General features: G+C 40.6%; 1 protein-coding gene across 17 annotated transcripts in view; it reads left to right on the forward strand.

Moving 5' to 3' along the window:
• Positions 1–20,832, forward strand: part of LOC100692188 (adhesion G protein-coupled receptor L3) — a 254,089-nt gene that overhangs the window by 93,524 nt on the left and 139,733 nt on the right. For all 17 annotated transcript variants that reach the window (XM_019352859.2, XM_019352862.2, XM_005468240.4 and 14 more), the window contains one exon: positions 3,341–3,554. In XM_019352859.2, coding sequence (XP_019208404.1) covers positions 3,341–3,554 — 214 coding nt within the window. The remainder of the gene's footprint in view (positions 1–3,340; positions 3,555–20,832) is intronic.

The raw sequence follows: 20,832 nt of genomic DNA on the forward strand, positions 1-20,832 counted from the left end.
TTAATAGGAAAGAACAGAGTTTGGACAGTTCTAACAAGCTTGAAAGTCGATATTTGGGTTGAACAACTTTATTCTTTAAGACAACCTGAACTCTCTTAGGCAAGATTTCTCGTAAGTTCTTCAAGAAGTCTTCGGGAATAGTTCTCCGTGCTTCTTTAAGGACATTCAAAGCTCTTCTTTGGATGTTGGTTGCCTTTTTGTTCGGTTCTCTATCAAGATGATCGCAGGCTGCTTCAATAACATTGAGGTCTGGGGAGGCTCGTCTATGACTGATAGCATTCATTGTGCGTTTTTCTACCAAGGCATGCTTTTACTGCATTGGCAGTGTGTTTGTGATCATTCTCATGCTGGAAAATAGATGCTTTCCAGATGGGATTACATGGATCAAAATGTGACTGTATTTTCCATAAGTATAGACCGCTGTATATGTTGATGATGACTCGAGCAAAAAATAATGAATACCTGTTGCCACCGATTTTCAGATGCAGCTCTCAGGTCCTCTGTCAGGTCTTTTCTGGATTTTTTTCCTATTGCTTACGGACATTTCCAGTCCAGTTTCTTCGATTTTTTTAAGGACACACTGCAATCTATGCTTAGATATTCCAAGTTTTCAGTTAATAGCTCTTTAAAATTCACCTTGTTGGTTCAAAAGTACAATTTTATTCCTGTGAAATTGTGTTATCTTTGTCATTTTTCACAGACTCAACTGAATAAATTGGAACAAATGTGTTTTTGCAGCAAGCTGCTAGTAACAAAGTGCCTAAAGATACAATTTAAAATTCTTTGCTAAATTGTCTGCAGTGTGTAGACACAACACTGGTTCCTCCCTTGAGTTAGATGTGTTTTTATGCTTGAATGATTCACAGGTCAAGATCTGGGCTGATAATGAATGAAAAAGAACTTTGAAAGAACTTCAGGAAACCTGGGGAACTATTGCTTAAGACTACTTTGAAAAAAATCTGGCTCTGTTGAAGCAAATTAAAGAAATGATGGGTGGCCCAAGACTTTTGCACAGTGCTGTATCTGCACAATGTGGATTCCATGAAAGTTCACTGTGAAAACACAGTAAATTAAGTAAATCTACCTTACTGTAATGCATAGTAATACAATTATATACACAAAAATCTGGCAGGGTTGTGTATTAAGCTGTTTGGTTTAGGTTATAAAGAAAGGCATTTACTCAAAGGTGTCAGGTTTTGCATTATTCCACTGGCAAAAAAAACACCCACCACTACATTACTTTTAAAAATGTCTTTTATTTTTAAAGTGTTCAGTGCTGCGACATTTCAGATATTTGCATTCGATGGCACGATACCATAGGGAAGACGCGAGAACAAAGAGTTCTGCAACAGATGGTATGGCCCCCACAGAGCCTTGATCTCAACATCAACCAATCCGTCTGAGATTACATGAAGTGTCAGCTCGACATTGTTGCGCCTAGCTGTTTTAAGATATGTAATTAAACATGATAAGCCGGGTCTGACTTCAATAAAGCGGCAATACTGGGAAGAGCTGGTAAAGAAAGAAGCGCTGGACAAACTTGAATGTAACTTCCGTCAGAAAATTGTCATTGTTAGTGCTTTGCTTTGTTTCTTGTGTGAATCACAACCGTGCCAAACAATGAGATGGCTGCAAGGGTGAGGAAAAACGAGACAGCGATGGATGAAAATTGTACACTTCACACATCTCAGACGCAGCTGTTTATTACTTAAGCATTTCACACCCAAGGTGATGGATGCCATAAATATATATTTAAAACTGAATGTGTGACAAAAGGTTCAGTTATCTTTTTTTGTATGCTATCACCTATTCCATGATTTTCATTAGCAAATAACACTGGTTCGTGCTTTACAGACAGGTACGCTCTCTGATCATGGATTTAAATAACTGTGATTTTTATAGCTTTTATTAGACTGACGTAGATCGTTTCATTAATTGTCTTTTTTCAGGAGTTTTCAATTGCGTGACCTTTAAAAGTGAGAATTTTTCCCATTTGAGCTTTTTAAATTCTTGTATCTGCAGCAGTTGTACTCGACTTGCTGATGGCGTATTTATGATATGATTGAAGGCTGCATAGGAATGATTAAAAGGACCTTGTGGTGAGATTATTGTCCCTGTTGTTGTTTCCAAGGTCAAAATGAGATCGCGGTAAATGGACTGCACTCACATAGCGCTCTTCTCCATTCACATTCATACATAGCTCTTTATTGCATACATACTGTCACAAACACACACGAGTGACACATTGGGGCCACGTTTGGAGTTTTAGAGATACATGTGGCATCACCCACTCTCATTTTCACATGTGGATTCACTCCGTGTGCCTCTTTTTCTCCATCTGTCCTCCCTGATGAATGTCTGTGTTCCATGTCATTCAGCACTGGCTTTTTCAGTTCAGGCACTCGTCTGAAAGGATGTTTATAGAAATCCGTAACTGCCACAGTCCTCCTACAGTCACTCAGGCCAATGTTTACGCTTCTCGCTCATTTTTTATTCCCGCTGTAAACACAGAACTTCTCCAGACTGCTCTGCACATGCCGTGTTCGTGCGCGGCTGTGAGCCTCCGCAGACGTGCGGGCGTGCGTGCTCGCGCCCCTGTGTCAGAGGAAAGGGAAAAAATGGCAACCTTTGGACGGCCGCCTCTCAGCCTCACTGGGGTCTCCCGGCCATTTTGGCTCTGCAGTAAACAGCGGATTTTTGCCAATTTGACTCTCATTTTTGGCTTGAGGCACAGGGCCACCTTTTGACCTCCTGCCTCTCGCCTTTGTGTTGTCTAACTGAAAGGCATTGTTTCACCTTAAAAAAACAAAGAATGCGGCGCTTCTTATGATTTATAGATTTTAGTCCAGAGGGAAATTTGAACAATTTACTCGGGCCACACTCTGCCGTGGATCCTTTGCTTTTGTGTTTCTGCCTGTCTCTAATTTCTCAGTTGAGTGCCCATGTAATGAATGTTTATTTTCTCACAGCCAAAAGCAAACACCGTGTCCATTTCCTTATGTTTGATCTGTGTCAATCTCGTACTCTCTCTTTCGACAGCTCCTGGCCTCTCCGGGGCCCCTGTGTTAGAGCTCATCCTCCCACTCCAAACAAGCAGCGTCCTAACCACCCACACTCTCTAGAAAAGGGTGGCTAACCTCTTCACCTATGCCTCTGTGTCAGACCTTTTGATTGTATTTTCCTGCAGTAGTATACACTTTTTTTAAAAACGCAGGTCTGAGCTAACCACAACTGCAGGTTGAAGTTGCTTTAACACTTATTTGTAGAAATATTTTCACCAGTAAGAAGACAACGGAAATTCTCACACACTTATTTATTTATTTATTTTGTATTCCTTCAGCCTTCAGTCGAGCACCCATCCCCATGGCGGTGGTGAGGAGGGAGCTGTCGTGTGAGAGCTACCCCATTGAGCTACGATGCCCGGGCACTGACGTCATCCTGATTGAGAGCGCCAACTACGGCCGCACTGATGATAAGATCTGCGACGCAGACCCAGCGCAGATGGAGAACACACGGTGTTACCTTCCAGATGCATACAAGATCATGTCTCAAAGGTACCGACATAAATTTGTATGAATTGTAGTAAATATTCTTAATCGGCTATATAATTAATATTTAAGAAGTGAAGCTGAATTAAAGCAATCAGCTTTGCTAAGAAACTTAATTTCACACTGACGACTTAACCAGGTTACAAAGTGATGAAGTGAAAAAACTGAGTACTTCCCCGTAGACGTCTGTGTTAAAGGTTCCTGCTGTACAAACAACATGTTTACAGTTTAGGATGACAATGGTTGAAGCTAACTATCCCTTTCATGGCTGCATTTTTCTGACAGGGCTGACAGGTTAATGCAAACACAGGTGGCTATAGATGGTTCTGCCTGTTAGTTTTTAGGTCAGGAAAGCCAAGTAACTGGACTACATTTCTTCATGGGTGTTGCTTCTGTTTGGAGAACCAACCATTTTAAATGCTGTTATGTGACAAATAAAGTGGAAGTCTAAGAAGTCACATTTGCTGAGTGAAAATCTAGCATCTTATTTGTATGTTTCTTAACACTAATTAGATCCTATTAGTGTGTATGCAATTAATCTATAGAGTGTATGGATGCAGCTTGCTAGCCAGGCTAGCTGTTAGTGTTAGCTAAGTGGTAGCGTTAGCTTAGCTAGCAAGCTAACTCTACTTAGCTTTTTTTCGTCTAAAAGTGGTCACATCTGTCCACAGAAACCTTTATAAATCTAAACCTGAGTATTCATGATGCTAGAAGACAAACTCATAGATAATTTGGAGGCTACATCCATATTTTATATGCGGTCTATGGAAGCTACAGATGACTCAGCAGGAGTTGATATAAATAACCTAAAACCACTTTCCCACTGGAAGCTTATTAGCCTACTTTGCTAGCTTCCACTTCATTGTGGGTTACAAACTAAACCGTGCAGCGTGTTCTCCAAAATGATGGATGTTGTAAAGAGACAGTAGACCTCTGTGGGGCAGTCTACTAAACAAGAAGTAGTCAAAACCGTACATACTTAGCTTTAAAATGATATGACAAGATCCAAAAACCCTCCTACACCGTTTCCAAGAATTGTGGTGGAAAAGGATCATAATGACGATTGAAAAATATGCATAATAGATGCAGTATAGTTATATATTTTTTCTATCCTTGGATAAAAAGAAATTGAGTATTTAAAACACATTCCCAGTCTATTTACTTTCTTTTATGCAGCATCTGTAAAAGAAATCCAGGGCCACGATGCGAGGTCTTTTTATATGCACTCATTTTAAAGGTGCATTGTTGACCACAGCAGATGATGATAATAATAATGATAGGTTGTTTGGGCTCCCATTCAGAAGACTAGCTTGAGACTATTTGCATGCATGAATATGTACGTGTTCACACACAGGCACGCTCAGAGGAAACAAATTGCTTTTTGCTGTTAAATAATTGTCATATCTTGAAAACATAATCAACCAGTCTTGTGTTAATGAGAAATACTTTAATTCACACCTGAGGATTGCCAATATTGAATTAAAAATTAAAAATGTCTTCCTTTTGAAACATGTTTTCTTAACAGAGTAGCTTTTTTAATATATTTTACTTACTCCCAAGGATATGTACACACTTTATTTCAATACTATTTGGGTCTGGTGTGGGACCAGCCCTTGAGATTTGTTAAAAGTAGAAAACAGAGTTAACAAAGCCACAAAATGAACGCAGAGCAGATTATTAGAGTAGGGTATAGTATATTAACTTTTCTCTGTTATGGATTAATTTGACTGAGAAAACCAGTGAGCCACAAGCAGCATTAACCACAAACCTCACCATACCTGGCTGCTAATCTGTGCCAGCCATAAATTTAAACTGACACAAATCAATGATCATTACAAATAATACGAGCAGGTTATTTGTTAAAGCAGAAGAAACGTGTGTGATGAGTTTCACTGCCAGAAGTGAGCTTTGTTTTCAGAGTTATGAGCCTGTTGTGCAGAAACCGGGACATGGAGGCCTATTTGTCAGGCCTGAGAGGGAGGATGCTCTTACTGTACTTCGGCTTTTTGCGTGTAATAGATTGCTAACATTAAGGCAATATATAAACAAGTTTTGAGTGTTTGAAGCAAGTTGTATGAAAGCAGTGAACGGGGAGCTCAAGGAGAGTGCGGAGTGAATATACACATAGTCAGTCTTTGGTGTTTTGTTGACTTACTGCAGCACTTAGGAGCAGAATAAAAACTCCTATCTGCTATCATTCTAAGCATGGTTTCCCTTGCCTTTGAGGTCAAAACACCCTTGAGCACTCAGAAGCGATGGACTTTATCTAAATTGCTGCTCTGCATTGACTTTGTCTGCCTCATTTTATTTCCAAAGCTGAATGTATGTTCACCTCTACTTATTTCCAGAGCTTTGGTCCCAGATTGGTCACGGCCCCTTGAGAATACTAATGGACTTTTGGGCTTTATCAAACTATTGCTCTTTGCTTTTTAGTTTGGTACCACAGAGTTCAGATAATCAGCTGTGTGAAAAGCAGCCGATGCTAAAACGAGGTAGTTTGAAACATGTTGTCAGATAATTGATGCACCCTGTAGCTCCTTTGTTCTCCGAGCCGCCCACTCAGACGAAAATCCCTGCAGGAATGAATCAACGGGTCCTGCAACTGTCAAGAACACAAAACTAGCATAAAGTACCAGGGACAAGTGTGTCTTTTTAGCATCTCATTGCTACCGGGGGGTGTCTCAATGATGCTTAAAGGGAACTACAACCTGATTCAGAGCCAGGGCACTTTGTCTTGGGAGAGGAAGCTGCTGAGTGGATGAAAGGTGTGGGTAGCATGAATTGGAGCTGGGAGGGAGGGTGGCAAAGAAGGGACGTAGTCGTGGCTTTAGTGACACAGCTAAGCATTAGCATGCGGGGGTTAGCACAACAAATGAACGGCCACCTCCGACTATTTCATTGTCAAGCTGTCACAGGCGTTGCTAGGCACCTGCGGCTAAGCTCATTAGGGTTAAAAAGGAAAATGAGACTGAAACAGAAACAAGCAGTTAGAACAGACAAAGATAAGGCCAAAGCCAGGACAGGGAGATTATGGATATTCATGTCTTTTTATTTTTTAGATGCCTAACTAAAAATAATAAAAGACCGATGTATGTCTTAGTGTTGTTTCTGTTTTTAGATGACAATGAATTCAGGTTAATCAGATTTCAGACATTTGCACAGGAATTCTTCAGGTTTCTGATAATTTTTTCTTCACTGCATTATCTCCAGTGTCTTGACATCGGTAATGATGCGAGCACACTCTTTCATTAATATTTTAGCTGGATGTTCCTTTTTCACCTCATACTTTCCTGTCTCTGTCCATAGCCTAATCACTGGAAACAATCCAAACAAGGTAATAGTGTGATTAGAGCATTTACATGGTTCCCAGTAACCCGATTTCCCCCTGATTGTGGCTTTTGTGAGGTATTTGATTACCGAGCTAATTTTTTAGGCTACAAAAACACACGTAATACAGAACTTGGCTGGATTAAAAATGTATTCTTTTTAAACAACCACGGTTGTTGAACGGCACTTCTTTTAACGTAATAACTGACTAGTAGTGCTGAAAGTGTTTTACTATAATCGTAGCGTACCTCTGTTCGCCAACTCCTCCTAGATACCTTAATCAATCTGAATGAAATTTACAACATACACATCTGTATAACTTTTGGGAATAATTTTTAAAACACTCAAGTCCTTAAATTATACATGTTGTGTTTGGCAGCTGATCTCAAACAGCTACATTACGTATACGTTACGGATACGCTTATACGGATATTTCGTGTACGTTACACGTACGCTGTTGTTTCTGGATTCATTTTATAAACGATTATATATGTCTGCATGTCTTTTAAATATATGTTCGGCAAACAATGACACTAATAGTGCCTGTGGTTGGTTATTGGCTTATTGTCTTATACCATGAATATGTAGCTTGCAAAGAAAAAGAAGACGAAATATAGGCATCAAAAAGAATAACATAATAAATTAACATACAGGTCTGTGTTATAATACACGAGCGAAGCAAACAAATGCAACAGGCCTGTCAAAAACTGCCCTAGAGTCAGTAAAATAGGTTATTGGTTAAACTCCAACAAATAAACTAACGAATATCTGATTTCCTGCGTAACCTTTCTGCTAATTATTCAAAACCCCACAAACCCCAAAGATACGTTCTCATTCTGAAGTGTGACAGACACTGCTTAGACTTCAGCCAGAGTGATGCAATCTATAAGGCATCTTGCAAATATGGACAATGTTTGATATAAATGGTATTCCCTCAAGCTGCAGTTGTGGTCCTCAAGAACAGCGGGGATCAACACTCTCACAGCTTGGTGCTGACAAGACCAACTGCGAAGCTTACTCTGACTCACTTAGAGCTGACTTGAGTTTGTTCTGTGTAGAAATGACCACCATCTGTCAGTAAATCAAAGTCTTTGGTCCATTTTTAGAGTATATAACACTTCCTCAAATGCTTTGAGCAAGTGGTGAAAGGAGACATATTGGCTTTTTCTTTTATTATCATGTATATACTGTTAAAGTCCTGGACGCTCATAGGAAACATGGCCAAAGTTGCAAATAATAAGAACAATGTCAAGAACCTGTGAAGCAAAAACTTCTCTAAATGATCTGTCTTAGATGGTTTTTCCTACTTTTGCAACTAAAATGGCAAAGGGAGGGGATACCCATGAAACGGTCATCGCAAACACAGCATTCCCTCCTATTTGCTTTTCAAACCTTCTGTTTAAAAAATGGGAATGGGCTTAAATAAAAGGTGAAAGAGTAGTAGAGCCCAAGAATAAAAATATAGACCTAGAAACGAGCACAGGGACACTTCCTAAAAAAAATCAATCTTGATGTACAGTACTGTGCAAAAGTCTAAATTCTTTATACTTTGCTTCCTCGACTTGAGCAATAGTTCTGCTGGAGTTCTGCAGGCCTTTCAAAGTTTTCCTTTCAACATTAGCTCATTTCAGTGCAGTCCTTTTAACTGCAATGGTCTCAGAGGAACGGTGGCTGTCAAGAAGCTTAAGGAAGGGAAGGAAGGGAAACCGTGGGGGGAAGAAAGCTGAGGTTTGCCAAATTACTGAAAATCAGTGGCAACAGGTCTTATGGACTGCAGAATTCATTGGACATTTTACAGAAAGTTTTGTATTTTGGAATCATGTCAAAATTAGAATTGAGTTATGAACGCAGAAAAATACTGTCAGATTTTTGATGTTTCATCTGGAGTGTGACTGATCGGCAGTGGCTTGGTTTTCCAGTATGACGACAATTCCGAACACACTGCCAGCGCAGTAAAAGCATACCTGGATAGAAAAACATACAGTCAATGGAAAGATACTAGAGAAACTAGGTGATCAAAGTTTATTTTATTTTCTGAAGATGAAGTTTGATTGAATTTCCTGCCTAAAATGCTGATGAATGATAGTTGTATGTTATAGCTGTTAAAACTGCAGACTGTTGAAACAAGTGTAGGCGGCTGACTAAGGGGAAAAAATGTTGACTAACCTAATCTCTCAATTTAACTCGAAGAAGTGGTTTTCAAACGAGTGTAGTAACACAGTCACCTTAATCTGGTTAAAAACTAATTGGCATACTTGTGAATGGTCTCGTGCTGTTTTCCTCTTGTGGTACTCTTTTTATCCCACTATAGCCTGTGTACCACCTGCCTCTCCTGCTGGCACCAGTTAAGTCGTGGTCACCGGCGAGCCCTGTGGTTAGCATTCACATAGTGTCTGAAGATGAGCCACGCTGCTGCAGGCTTAGTCTGTGTGCCAGGCTTGTGTCCATCGCTGGTCAAAGTGCAGCCATCTCACTGGCTCGCTTGTGCTGTCAACACACATTTAAAGCCCCCCCCCACCTTCACCAACCACTAAGAAGAGCCCCATTGTTATTCAGCTATCAAACCCAAACTCTACCTGTTTCAGTTTAGCCCACTTATAAAGCCATATAAAAGAGCTACTTTGGTAAGGTGTTTGGTTCCATTACAGTCTTTTAAGCGAGAGCTAATAGCACTCTGTATGTGAGTGATAGCGCGTCACTGAGCTCACGAGCGCTGTAATGCATCTTGAAATGAAGGTTGTCTCGCACCATCCTGTGACAGGGTGAAATGAATGGGTCTCTTTCATTAGCTATTCCCCCCCTTTTTGTGCTTTGAACACTGCGGATGTGCAGAATCCATAGCCTCTGGATAAACATGTCACTTATAGGTGGTGCTGTGCTGAAAGCTAGATGGAGGCTAATGATACTGTAATTGAAACATGGTACCGAGCTTTAATTTAGCACAATTTGACACCATTTGCATAGTGTGTGCACACACGCCGCAGCCTGTGATTTTTGTGCAATCATCGCCATTCCCCCGTGGGACACTTTCACAGGCGATTCTCTGCAGCTGAGGTATCTGTTGAATCTGCCCTCTTTCAAACACGTGTATACATCTAGTGCCACTTCCCTGTGTGAAATCGCTGGAGAGGCTGGCCACTTGTGCTATCAAACAAGACTGACCCTTTTCTCATCAGAGCCCCAGTGTCTCTGTCTCTCTTTCCACCCTTTTTTTTTTGTGTGTGTTCCCCTTTTCTTTTCCCGAAGGCGGTGTGGCCTTCACGGCAAGTAATTACAGGCTATATCAAAGCTATATATCACCTTATATCTCAGTAGACTTCAGCAGCCACCTTAAGGGACAGCTGATAGCATTGTGGCAGGCTTGTGCATGACCCCTGAAGGAGAAAAGCAGGTCAGGATGGAGCAACTCCCTCCCTTTCAACCCATACACATCTAAACACCTACATGTTCTGATCTGTTTTTGGTCCTTTTTCTTCCATATGCACTTTATTTCTTTTCTGTAGCCTCCCTGGGATCCTTCGCACCACTGCGCCGTCACACTTGTCATTTTACAGAACAAAAAAACAGAAGAACAAAATGTATTTTTTGACATGGAGCATGTTGTGTTTGGTGCACATGACACTAACGATGAAGGTTAATAGATGTCACAGCGTTGATAAGTCCCGCGAGGAACAGCAAAACTAAATTAACACAACCTGTGATTTGACCCCGCCGGCCGCATGACAGCTGACATTTGACAAACTTCATGTTAATGACGTGCACGAGGAAAACAAACAATCCCAGTGCACTTGGATGGGAATGCGTGAGACAAATGACGGATGGAACCTCGTGCTGACCGAGGGACAAGTGTGATTAAGGGATAAGGAGTGGAAAGCAGATGGGAGGATCCTCTCGCCTTTGACGATGATCTTCCCCATACGTAGCAGTTCTCATTATCCTTCTCCTGTGACCTTATTTCAGCGTTGGAGGATTTGATGAGATATTTGTTTGAGAAGGAGAGTGGGATTAACTGAAGAATCGGCTTCCGGAGGATATTAGGGACGTATGATTTATTGCAAGAAAACACGTAGTCTTTGGCAAATGGGCCGTGCGTGGGACTCAAAGTGCAGACGCTGAGAAGAAACACGCTGACGCCTTGTTTCCTTCAGTGGGCTTTAAAGTAACAGTTCCTGTTAACTGATTTTGCTTAACGTCAGATTAAAGAACCAGTATTCTTCACTGACCAAATGAGGATTAGTTATTCAGGCTAACTGGTTGTGATATTTACAAAACAGAGACCTGGCACCTGTAATTCCTAATAGCTTAAAAAACAAGCACATCTGTGCTGATATCCCCTCAGCAAAGAGGGTGGCGACTGCAGTATCTGCTTCATAACCCTTGGCATTGTTTTTGATTTTATCCTTATGTGCTTCAAAACTTTGATCCTCACAGCTGTTTGTCAAAAAGGAAATAATTAGAAATAGACTGTTGTGCTGATCTTTCAGCATTTTTCTTTGAATGTCGGCTGCTATTAACCTGAAAACTTGGCTTGTCCATGGTGTGGAGTCTCTTGCTGAAGATTGCTGAAGAAACCTACCTGTAGCAGATGAACAGTGGAAATAATGTCTTTACGAAATAGGAAAAAAACTATCCGGCAAAGAGCTAACACAGGGCCTGAGAGATGCATCTGGCCTTTTAGTTGATCCATCTACTGTTCGTCGAAGCCTCAACAGAACTGGTCTCAGAGAAAAGGGTGGCTGTCAATAAGCCAAATACCAAGGACTGGACTTTAAATTAGTGGCAACCGTCTTATGGAGCAATTGAGGTCAGGAGAGAGGTAGGAAAAGTGAGTAACTACAGTCATTTGTAAAACACGGGGGAGGCTGTGTCATGGTTTGGGGTTGGATTTCAGCCAGTGGGACTGGGGATCCTTTCAAAACTGATGGCATTATGAACACAGAAAAGTACCATTTGATTTTGATCCACAATCCAATATCATCTGGGAGGTGTCTGATTGGCTGTGGCTTTATTTTTCAGTATGAAAATGCAGTAAAAGCATACATGGATAGACAAACACACAATGGAAAACTCGCCAGAGCCGGGACTTCAACATTACTGAAGCAGTGTCATCATCTCGATAGAGAACAGAACAAAGCGGCAGCCATCATTGAAAAAAAGAGCTTTGAATATCCTTTAAGAAGTCTGGAGAACTATTACTTAAAGAAATGGCAAGAAAGCTCGACTAATAGGTTTCATTCTCTGGTAAAGAATCAAGGTCGTCAAACTAAAAATTGACTTTGAAGCTTGTTACAATGGTCCAAATTCTGTTTCTCCTTATATACTGTATTTCCATGTATGTTTGCATATATTTTAATAAGTCTAGGTACCTACTTTCCAATATCCTAACAAAATATATATGAATTAAGGGTTAATGTACTGTATGTCAACAGGTCAAGTCTTCTGGCTGTCGACATTTACTTACAGCAAATGTCTCTTTATACTTATATCCCTGAAAGTCCAAAAAACAAAAGTAACAAAAAAAATCAGCATGATGTCATTATTAAATTTCCGAGCCTAACGTTTTTATCAGAAAACCCTGCATGACAAACTGCAGGTGTAAGCTTTGAAAGAGGTGGGCAGAATGAGCTGATGAAAGATTAAATCAAGTTGCATTATAGGAAATCTAAGATTGGGTGATTTTGGCCCTTGGCCAAAAACTAGAGAGTGAAGATATCTCTGATGAAAGTGCAACGCTCAAAGAAAGCAGAAAAGCAAGCAAAATTACACGGCACGAGTAGCTTTAAGTATTTATGAAGCTTTAATATAACAGACAGCTGCTGCTGGCATCGAGAGCGATTATAATGCCGAGCAGATGTGAGCGTAATACAGTCATTGTTCGGGCACGACTTTGAAGCCGTACCACAAGTGGCCTGTGTTGTTTAAAATCAGGGTTTGCATAAACATTTAACTCCTGAAACAAAGAGCTGTCAGATGACTTAATACATTTACATTTGCATTAATGTCAGAATATTACCCAGGTGTTCCTTGCTTGCTAAGTTCAATCAGGCAGATTCAATAAGAAAGAATCATTGTAGCACTTTGTTATATGTATATACATATATAGATCCACTACCTTTATTGATCTGATTCCCAACGGCCACTCACATAAGAAATAGGTTTTTATATATTTTATTAGATTGCATCGAGGCGATATTTGGCGTTGTTCATTCTCAACTACAAGTGTTCTCTGCCAGCTTTTCTCTGTTTATGCAGGAGTCATTGGTTTGTCTTGCTTACTCTTGGTTGGAGGCTGTTTTTCCATGATACAATTATGTGTTGAGCACCTGACAATTACAGAACAAAAACATGACCGATGAGCACAGCGGGAGACAACTGCCTGTTGTAATAGCGTGAACAAATAGAGAATGGTGGGAGGTTTTCTTTTTTTCTTTGCAGCCGGCGTTAATATGCAAAAAGGGTATTAATAAAAGCTCTGACAGGAAGGGAAGATAAAGATTCCATTTTACTGTAAACCAAACATGCGACGCAGTAAACGCATTTAGAACTTCTTTGGATTACTGCAGGAATTCAAACCGTCTTTCCATCTGTGCTTGTTTGCCGCCTGCCCCGGCGTAACCCTCTTTTCATGGAGAGTTTTTAAATCAAAGAGCTTTATTTCTTGCACTTTCTATTCTTTTCCCGCATTGGATGACATCACCTGACATTCATTATCCTGTCTCATTTTTCAGCCTTCCTGCCTCCGAACCCCACTCCAATCGTCTTTGATAAGAACCTGCCGCATTCAATTTTGGCCAATTAGTTGCAATAAATTTCAAGCTGGCGGCCTTTTGAGTAAGCCCGGGTCTCCCAGACGTGGCGATACGAGACTCTGTGGTGATTAGACGGAAAAGGAAGCCTGCGTGGGGAAAAAAAAAAATGTTTAAGAATATCTCCCTACACGGAGAAAATTGGTAACTCTCAGGAGACGGAGATAAAAGAGCGGATTGACACGACCAAGCCAGTGGTTTGAATCTGCCGTAACCGTGTCTGCTTTTGGATTCCAAGATGAATACCCCATAGACTTTATTATGCCCCTACAAGCTTTGCCAGGAGAATCCAGAACTTTGGAAGTTTTCAGCAATGTTTTTCTTTTTTTTTTATTATTCTTTGCCCCACAGGAAGCCTGGAAGCTGGAGCTGGGTTCTATCAGATTAATAGCTGTCGCAGTGGTGCCTCACTAAACATGGGGTTTTATAATGTGTTAAAAAAGTGGAAGTGGGAGGCTTTGGTCCATTTGTCAACGAGGGGAGTGAGTTTCATTTGGACGAGTCCAAACAGTAAAGAAAGGGCTAATTCAGGCAGGAGCAGGTGCTTAGTCAGAGTGGAGGGAGCCTACTCGGCTTTTTCCTTCCCCCTATCTGATGTTTGCTCTTCTCTGGGCTCCACCAATTTTTTATCACTTTTTTTTTTCTCTTTTTGGTATTCCTTTTTTTTTTTTTTTTTTAATTGGCAGTTGGGAGTAGCCAACACATTTGATGTCTACAGCTCCGTCTCTTCGTTTTGCCCTAAAGCGCTGGATCCATTTATTTTTCCTCCAACATAGTGAGGGCATGCAACTTTAACTGACCTTTAATAACTTTGCTGGGTATTCTTCATCTCTCTTCCCCAAGATAAAAACAACATCCTTTGATGCTGATTCTGGGATGAATTTGAGAGCTTCTTGCAGCTCTTTCATCCCATCAGTTTATCATTTTTGCAATTTAAGAACTTTGATATGATGACAGTTTTTTAGATTAATGTGTCCAAATCTTAAAATATGATTTGTGTAAAACTACTAAAATGGATAACATTTATTATCCCATTACAATGCAGAGAGATTTGCTGGAAAACCTCGGGCCCTGGGTTTCCTATGAACGTTACTTACCCACCTAAACATTGCTGCACACTATGCCTAACCCCAATGCACAATGGCACCACTCAACAGCACTGGCCTCCCCCCTGGTAAAATAATGGATGGGAAGGAGTCCAAAATGTTTACTCACCTCTGAATTCTCCAGATCCCATCCTTCAGAAAGTGCCAGAGCAAGCCGGAGCCATGCAGGCCCCAACCCGCAACACACCGGACCCAAAGGATTGACTCCAATTACACATGAAACTTAACAGTATTAAATCAGTAAATGATGGCGGAGGAGAAAATTTCAAAGAAGATAGTTTAGGATGAAGTTCTTTGTAACCTAGCAACAGTAAGGGCTGAAAATGAGGTCACGGGTGCTTCCGGGAGGAAAAAAAAAGGCAATCCAAAAATGCCGCCTATGGACACGGAACGTTATTTTGCAAGCATTACAAATGATTGGTTTTTTAGAGCTGGGGACATCTTAAGGAACTCAGTATAACACTAAGCCACTTTAAAAGATCTCTTTCTCCCCTCTCTGTGGACTGTTTCCCAGCAGTCCTGCCTCTATATCCAAATCCAAAAAACCCTGGGTTATGAGGGGCAACAGCTGCGTGAGTCATCACCATCCTTTCAACTAGTCTGACGAAGGGAAAAAAAAAGAAAAAATAGCATTGCGCTTCTAATTATCCCCCTTCGCTTCCACCCCCCAAAAAATGAATTGCAGTATAATTTTATACAGCAGTATTGTAATTGTAATAGTTTTGATTAAATTTGATAGGGGTGAGCAGACAGTTTATCATTTAAGAACAAAAATAAACAGCTCGGCTCTGTGTAGTCATGTAAACAGGATTATTGCGGGAAATTGTCAGTTTATGCAATCATATAAACAGCCTAAACAAACTGAGTCTGTTGGCAGTGGCGATGATACTGGTGCATATAAAAGTAAGCGTATCTAATTGAATCCAGCCTTATTAATCACTTAAGTGAAACAAAAGCGAACCTCGATGTGATGCGGGACATAATTCATTTATATTTTACCACAGAGTCGGGAGGCTCGTTACCTGCCCTCAGTCTCGCGTGCTGGCACACTGTCGCCGTGAACTTCCAGGGCAACAACTTCGTTTTCACACACTGTGTTTGTGACAGAGCTGTTTAAAATGTATGAGGGTTGTAAAATGAGACTCGCCGTGATGGTCGTGATTAATCGCTACATCCTTTGTTTTGGTTTTTTTATATTCCACTTCATCTGTCCCTTTGGTAAATTAATCAGAATAACAGCTGCATTAAGAAACACCCTCCCTGCACATGGTCTACAGCTGTTCCTCATGATTATGTTGTGATACCTTGTATTAGGTCCTTTCAGGCCAGCTCTCGGTGTTGGTTAAACCGATTCTCCTCACCAAAACTTTGACTCTACTGAGCTTTTGGTGAACAGGTGTTTATCACTGGTGCGGGGCTTTCGTAAATGTCATTGACATTTAAATGTAAACTCCCCAACCTTTGTGAGTTCAGTATAATCACATTAATCGCGCATCTCTGTCTATCTTCTTGCTTTTCCATGCAGTGACCTTCAGTGTTCATCGAAAAAACTTTGATAAATGATATTTCTCTCTTTGATTAGGTTTGATTTTTTGGTTGCTTTTGATGGCTTTTGCTGTGCTTTCAAGAATTACCTTCACTTTGGTCATGAGAGGTCACAGCTTTCTCTTTTTCCTCTAATGTAGTACAAATCTGCCAGCTTTTGTCATGCACATTTAAAGAGTGAACTTAAACATTTACACACATGTCCTTGGAAACTGTTTGGGGAAAATCAGGCTGGGTTATATTCCTTTTCACACATGACACACAGGAAGAAACGGTCCTCTTCAGAAGGGTGAAAATAGCTTGGTGAAGGAGCTGCGTGCAGGAGTCGGTGAATGCTCCTTACTATTAGCTGAGCTATTCTCACATAGGTGCAATCTGACGTCCCGTGTACTTTGTACCGACTGTGTTGGAGAATTGCATTCTCACATGTACCTCTCCCAGGTAAGTTTCAGAGAAGTTCAGGATTGCGCCACATGTGTGAAAATGGCTTATGTGGATGTTTGTCACTTGGCATAATCGCCATTTGACATTGCTGAAAGGTCAGTCATCTTTGTGAGTTTAGGCCGTGCTGAGGTACTGAGGACGGCTCAAACTGCTCGGCCGAGAAATCTTCAGGTCGTTGCTCAGCACGGCATTACAAGATACTCTTCCTGCCTTAATCCTACTATCTCACTGCTCTCAGGCCGTTTCCCTGTCCTCTCAATTACTCTTTGATTTTAAGTCCCCTTTTGACTCCATAGAACTCCTCTTCGTCTTAAGCTTCTTTTTAAAAAAATTTACCTCAGTGATTCTTTTTCTTTGTGTCTTTGTCACGTAATTTTTCTTTCTAATGGGCTTAGAGGATGGGCATGCATGAGCATCCGCAATCAAAATTCTGCGGTGCTGTACAAGGGCGTGGGGAGCAGGATCTACATTCATGACACATGCCCTCTAACCTTGGCGAGACAAGTTCAAGGGAGCGAAACGAGGTGAGGTTTCACCTTGTTTACTTTGTAATTCTCTAATGGCGGCACACAGTAAGCACCTTCAGGATGAATCCGCTTTATTAGCCTGGTCCCATCCACTCTTAGTTAGTGCTCTCATCTGGTTACCCCAATTCCAATTTGGCAAGAGGATATGTCTAGAATTGGTGCTATTTATAATCTGAATCTGCAAATGTTACCAAAAATCTCTCCAGTGGATGAAGATGTTTTATCAGAAAGTTGTACCGTAGTGGCCCAGTGTCACCTCTTGGTAAGAGGGTTTGAACTTTCTGCTCGGGCAGGGTCTTCCTGTCCACTTTGTGCGTTCTCCCACAGTCCAGTGACATATGAGAGAAACAGTATTTCATTTTCTCTGTGAAAACCTCTCACCTGATGATAACAAGCATGGGCCCTGTGACTCTAAGCTGTGCAATCAGTGGCATAGCTGTGACATATTAATCACAAACAGTGAGCCAATGTTGAGTCTAAAGATTCAGAATTTTCTTTTTATTTTACCTTTTTTTAGAAGACTGATCATTTTGTGCAAGTTAAACTAAAAACTCAATAAGAGCTGCTGGAAAATAAAACGGCAAATATATTCTTGAACACAGTTTGGATGCAGACCCAGGTGATCGTTGCGTGTAAGTTTGATTCAGTTCTGATCAATACTGTAGGGTAATTAGCCACTCTTATGTCAAGCTCATCAATTAATAGAGAATAAAGGAAAATGTAATTACTGAAAGTCTCTTTACCTGTTTAATGATGTTTTATGATGAGTACCAATGATAAAAATTGCCTGGCCTACTACATCTACCCTCCGTGGATGCTACGCTGATTTGCTGCACCAGGCTTTATAGCTTTCCTGGCTGAACATCTGCACTGTTGGATGCTTAGCACATGGACAGTATTGAGCATTAACAGCTTTGGTCTTTTTCAGTCTAGAAGAAACGTAGCCAGGTCAGAATTGTACTCAGCGTCATCATTTATTTATTGTCCAAGCACTTTATCCAGTGTTGAAAAGCTACTGTTAGATACTCTTGTTTTACTGTTTTCTTACCAACCAAGCACAATGCCTTAGAAGTTTCGTTTTCCAAATGCCTTTTCGAAAGATATTCACAGGAATACCTGCCGTTCCACATCTGCCTTTCCGCACAGTCTTAAAGTCCGCTCTGTAAAAGTAGTTTGATTCAATACAATCTCAACATTTCTTGGAATCTTGGTCTCTGGTGTCTGTTTTATGAAGGATCCAGCCGGTCACGAGAACATGATACATCTGGAAATGAAAGAAGCACTTTAAAGATTTTCATATCCCATTTCCTCTTTATATTAAAAGATCTCAAGCTCAATTTTGCCCGATTCTTGGGAAATATGGGCTAAATGTTTTTGCTTTGAATCATCACAGCCTTCAAATACTAATCGGTATAAAATAGTTCAATTATCACTCTGTTTGATCTCTGGTTGCCGGATCCATGTGCACGTTTAAAAAACACAAGGAAAACATAGTGTATCAATCTTGAAGCTGGAAAACCGATGACACTCTCTGGTGATTAATGTTTCATAGCACAGTTGCATAATTCCCTTTGATCTATTCCAGTGTGCTGAATATTCATAGAGTTTGTACCACTTGGACTCTACGCGTTTCCAGTACCGCGCATAGAAAACCTCAGCAGGAGTTTCCTGTCTTGAGGGACTGCGTATAACTTATTTATATTTCTAACAATAGATGAATCTCATTTGACATTCCTCCTCCCTTAGGTGAGCAACATGATTAAGATTATTCTGATAATCACTAGTAATAATATTATTTTACCATCAGATTAATTAGTCATTAACCATCACAGATAACATTGTCTGCGTAATGGCTTTCTGTGATGTTTCTGACCTTCCACTTGCTCTTTTTTGGGAATCGTTGTGCCTTTATGATGCTTAGACTACCATACAAAACTTTTTTCAGGTCTTATCTCAAGTCTCTACTCAAGTGTTAAATCAGGGGTCGGGAACTCCAGGCCTCAAGGGCCGGTGTCCTGCAGGTTTTAGATAATACCCTGGGTCAACACACCTGAATCAAAAGATTAGTTCATTACCAGGCCTCTGGAAAACTTCAAGAGATGCTGAGGACTTAATTTAGCCATTTAAATAAGCTGTGTTGGATCAAGGACACATCTAAAACCTGCAGGACACCGGCCCTTGAGGTCTGGAGTTGGACTCCCCTGATCTATGGTCTCTTGTCTATGGTGTTTCATAAACTGTATGGAAAAGATGGAAGTGCTTAAAATCCACATTCTTTCTAATGACCAGCAGGGGGCAAAACCTTTTTAAAAAAAGGTCAGATTGTTACACTTAAAATAACTTTATTGTTAGTCGCAATTAGTCGAAGATTGTCATTCACCAAGTCATAAATCACAGACATCACACTGACATTATTATTTTAGCATGCTAATTGCATTTGGCACAAATCATCCCTTAATTTTACTTGCAAAGCATCCTGCAATGTCGTCCTGAGGACATTACATCAGAATAAAGAGGGCGTTCTCGGTCAGCAACAGTAGACCGGGCTTATCTTATCTCATGAGGTTTGTTGTCGACCAGTGATTTTTTTCCAGCAGTTCTGACAATCCTGTCCCATTTCTTCCTGTGTGCCACAGTTACAAGTTACCATACAAGACTGAAATATTAAAATTTCACAATTTCAGCCATGCTGACATATACTCTTTCCAAATTGTTTGGGCTAAGCTGCGTAATTACCTGAGAAGAAATACTCTCTGACTAGCTTTCTTGTAGATTAAATCAACTTTATCCACAAAATGTATCGACATCTATGGGAAAACAACCCTTTGGGCCTTTATCTATCACCTGGAACACTTTTATAAGTTTATGGTCTCAGTTCAATACAGCATGATGTTTATGTATTTTTACTCTGCTAACGAGAGCGTAGTAACACTCCTCACTTATCACGTATAACACAGAGATGGCAAAAGCAAAATCCTGTAGCTCAATGCTAAGTGGATGGGATCTCACTATCCAGTGGGTGATGTCATAGTGGCTACATCTGTCTTTAATATACAGTCTGTGGTGTGTTTATAGGCTTTGAATCTGTCTATCCAACCTTATAGTTAGACAGCTTTTAGGAACTTTTCATATCATTTCATATTTATTTCATTTACTCACATAACCTGATATTTTTCGGGCCATACTAGACTTTGTATTGTATAACTATATCAATAACACTTGATATGGTAGAGGCAGACAGAATAATAGTGCTGGCAACTGAAGATCTGCACCGCACTCATTTTCAGTGGCAAACATGTTCCTGTTGAGGGTATTGTTGGTGTCTAGAGTGGCCTCTCCTGCTGACCCCGTACTTGCTTGTGAAAGCTAATTATGCCAGGCTATTTTCTGACCAGGGAGCATGTCAATATTACACAGTGGGAGAGCTCTCACTTGCCGCGCGCTGCATTCGTATTCATGAGCCTTAATTCCATCAATGGCCTTCTCAGACCACTGGACCGTGGCCGTTCCTTACCAAGGTGTGATTTTA

The sequence above is a fragment of the Oreochromis niloticus genome, linkage group LG3, assembly GCF_001858045.2.
Source record: "Oreochromis niloticus isolate F11D_XX linkage group LG3, O_niloticus_UMD_NMBU, whole genome shotgun sequence".
NCBI lineage: Eukaryota > Metazoa > Chordata > Actinopteri > Cichliformes > Cichlidae > Oreochromis > Oreochromis niloticus.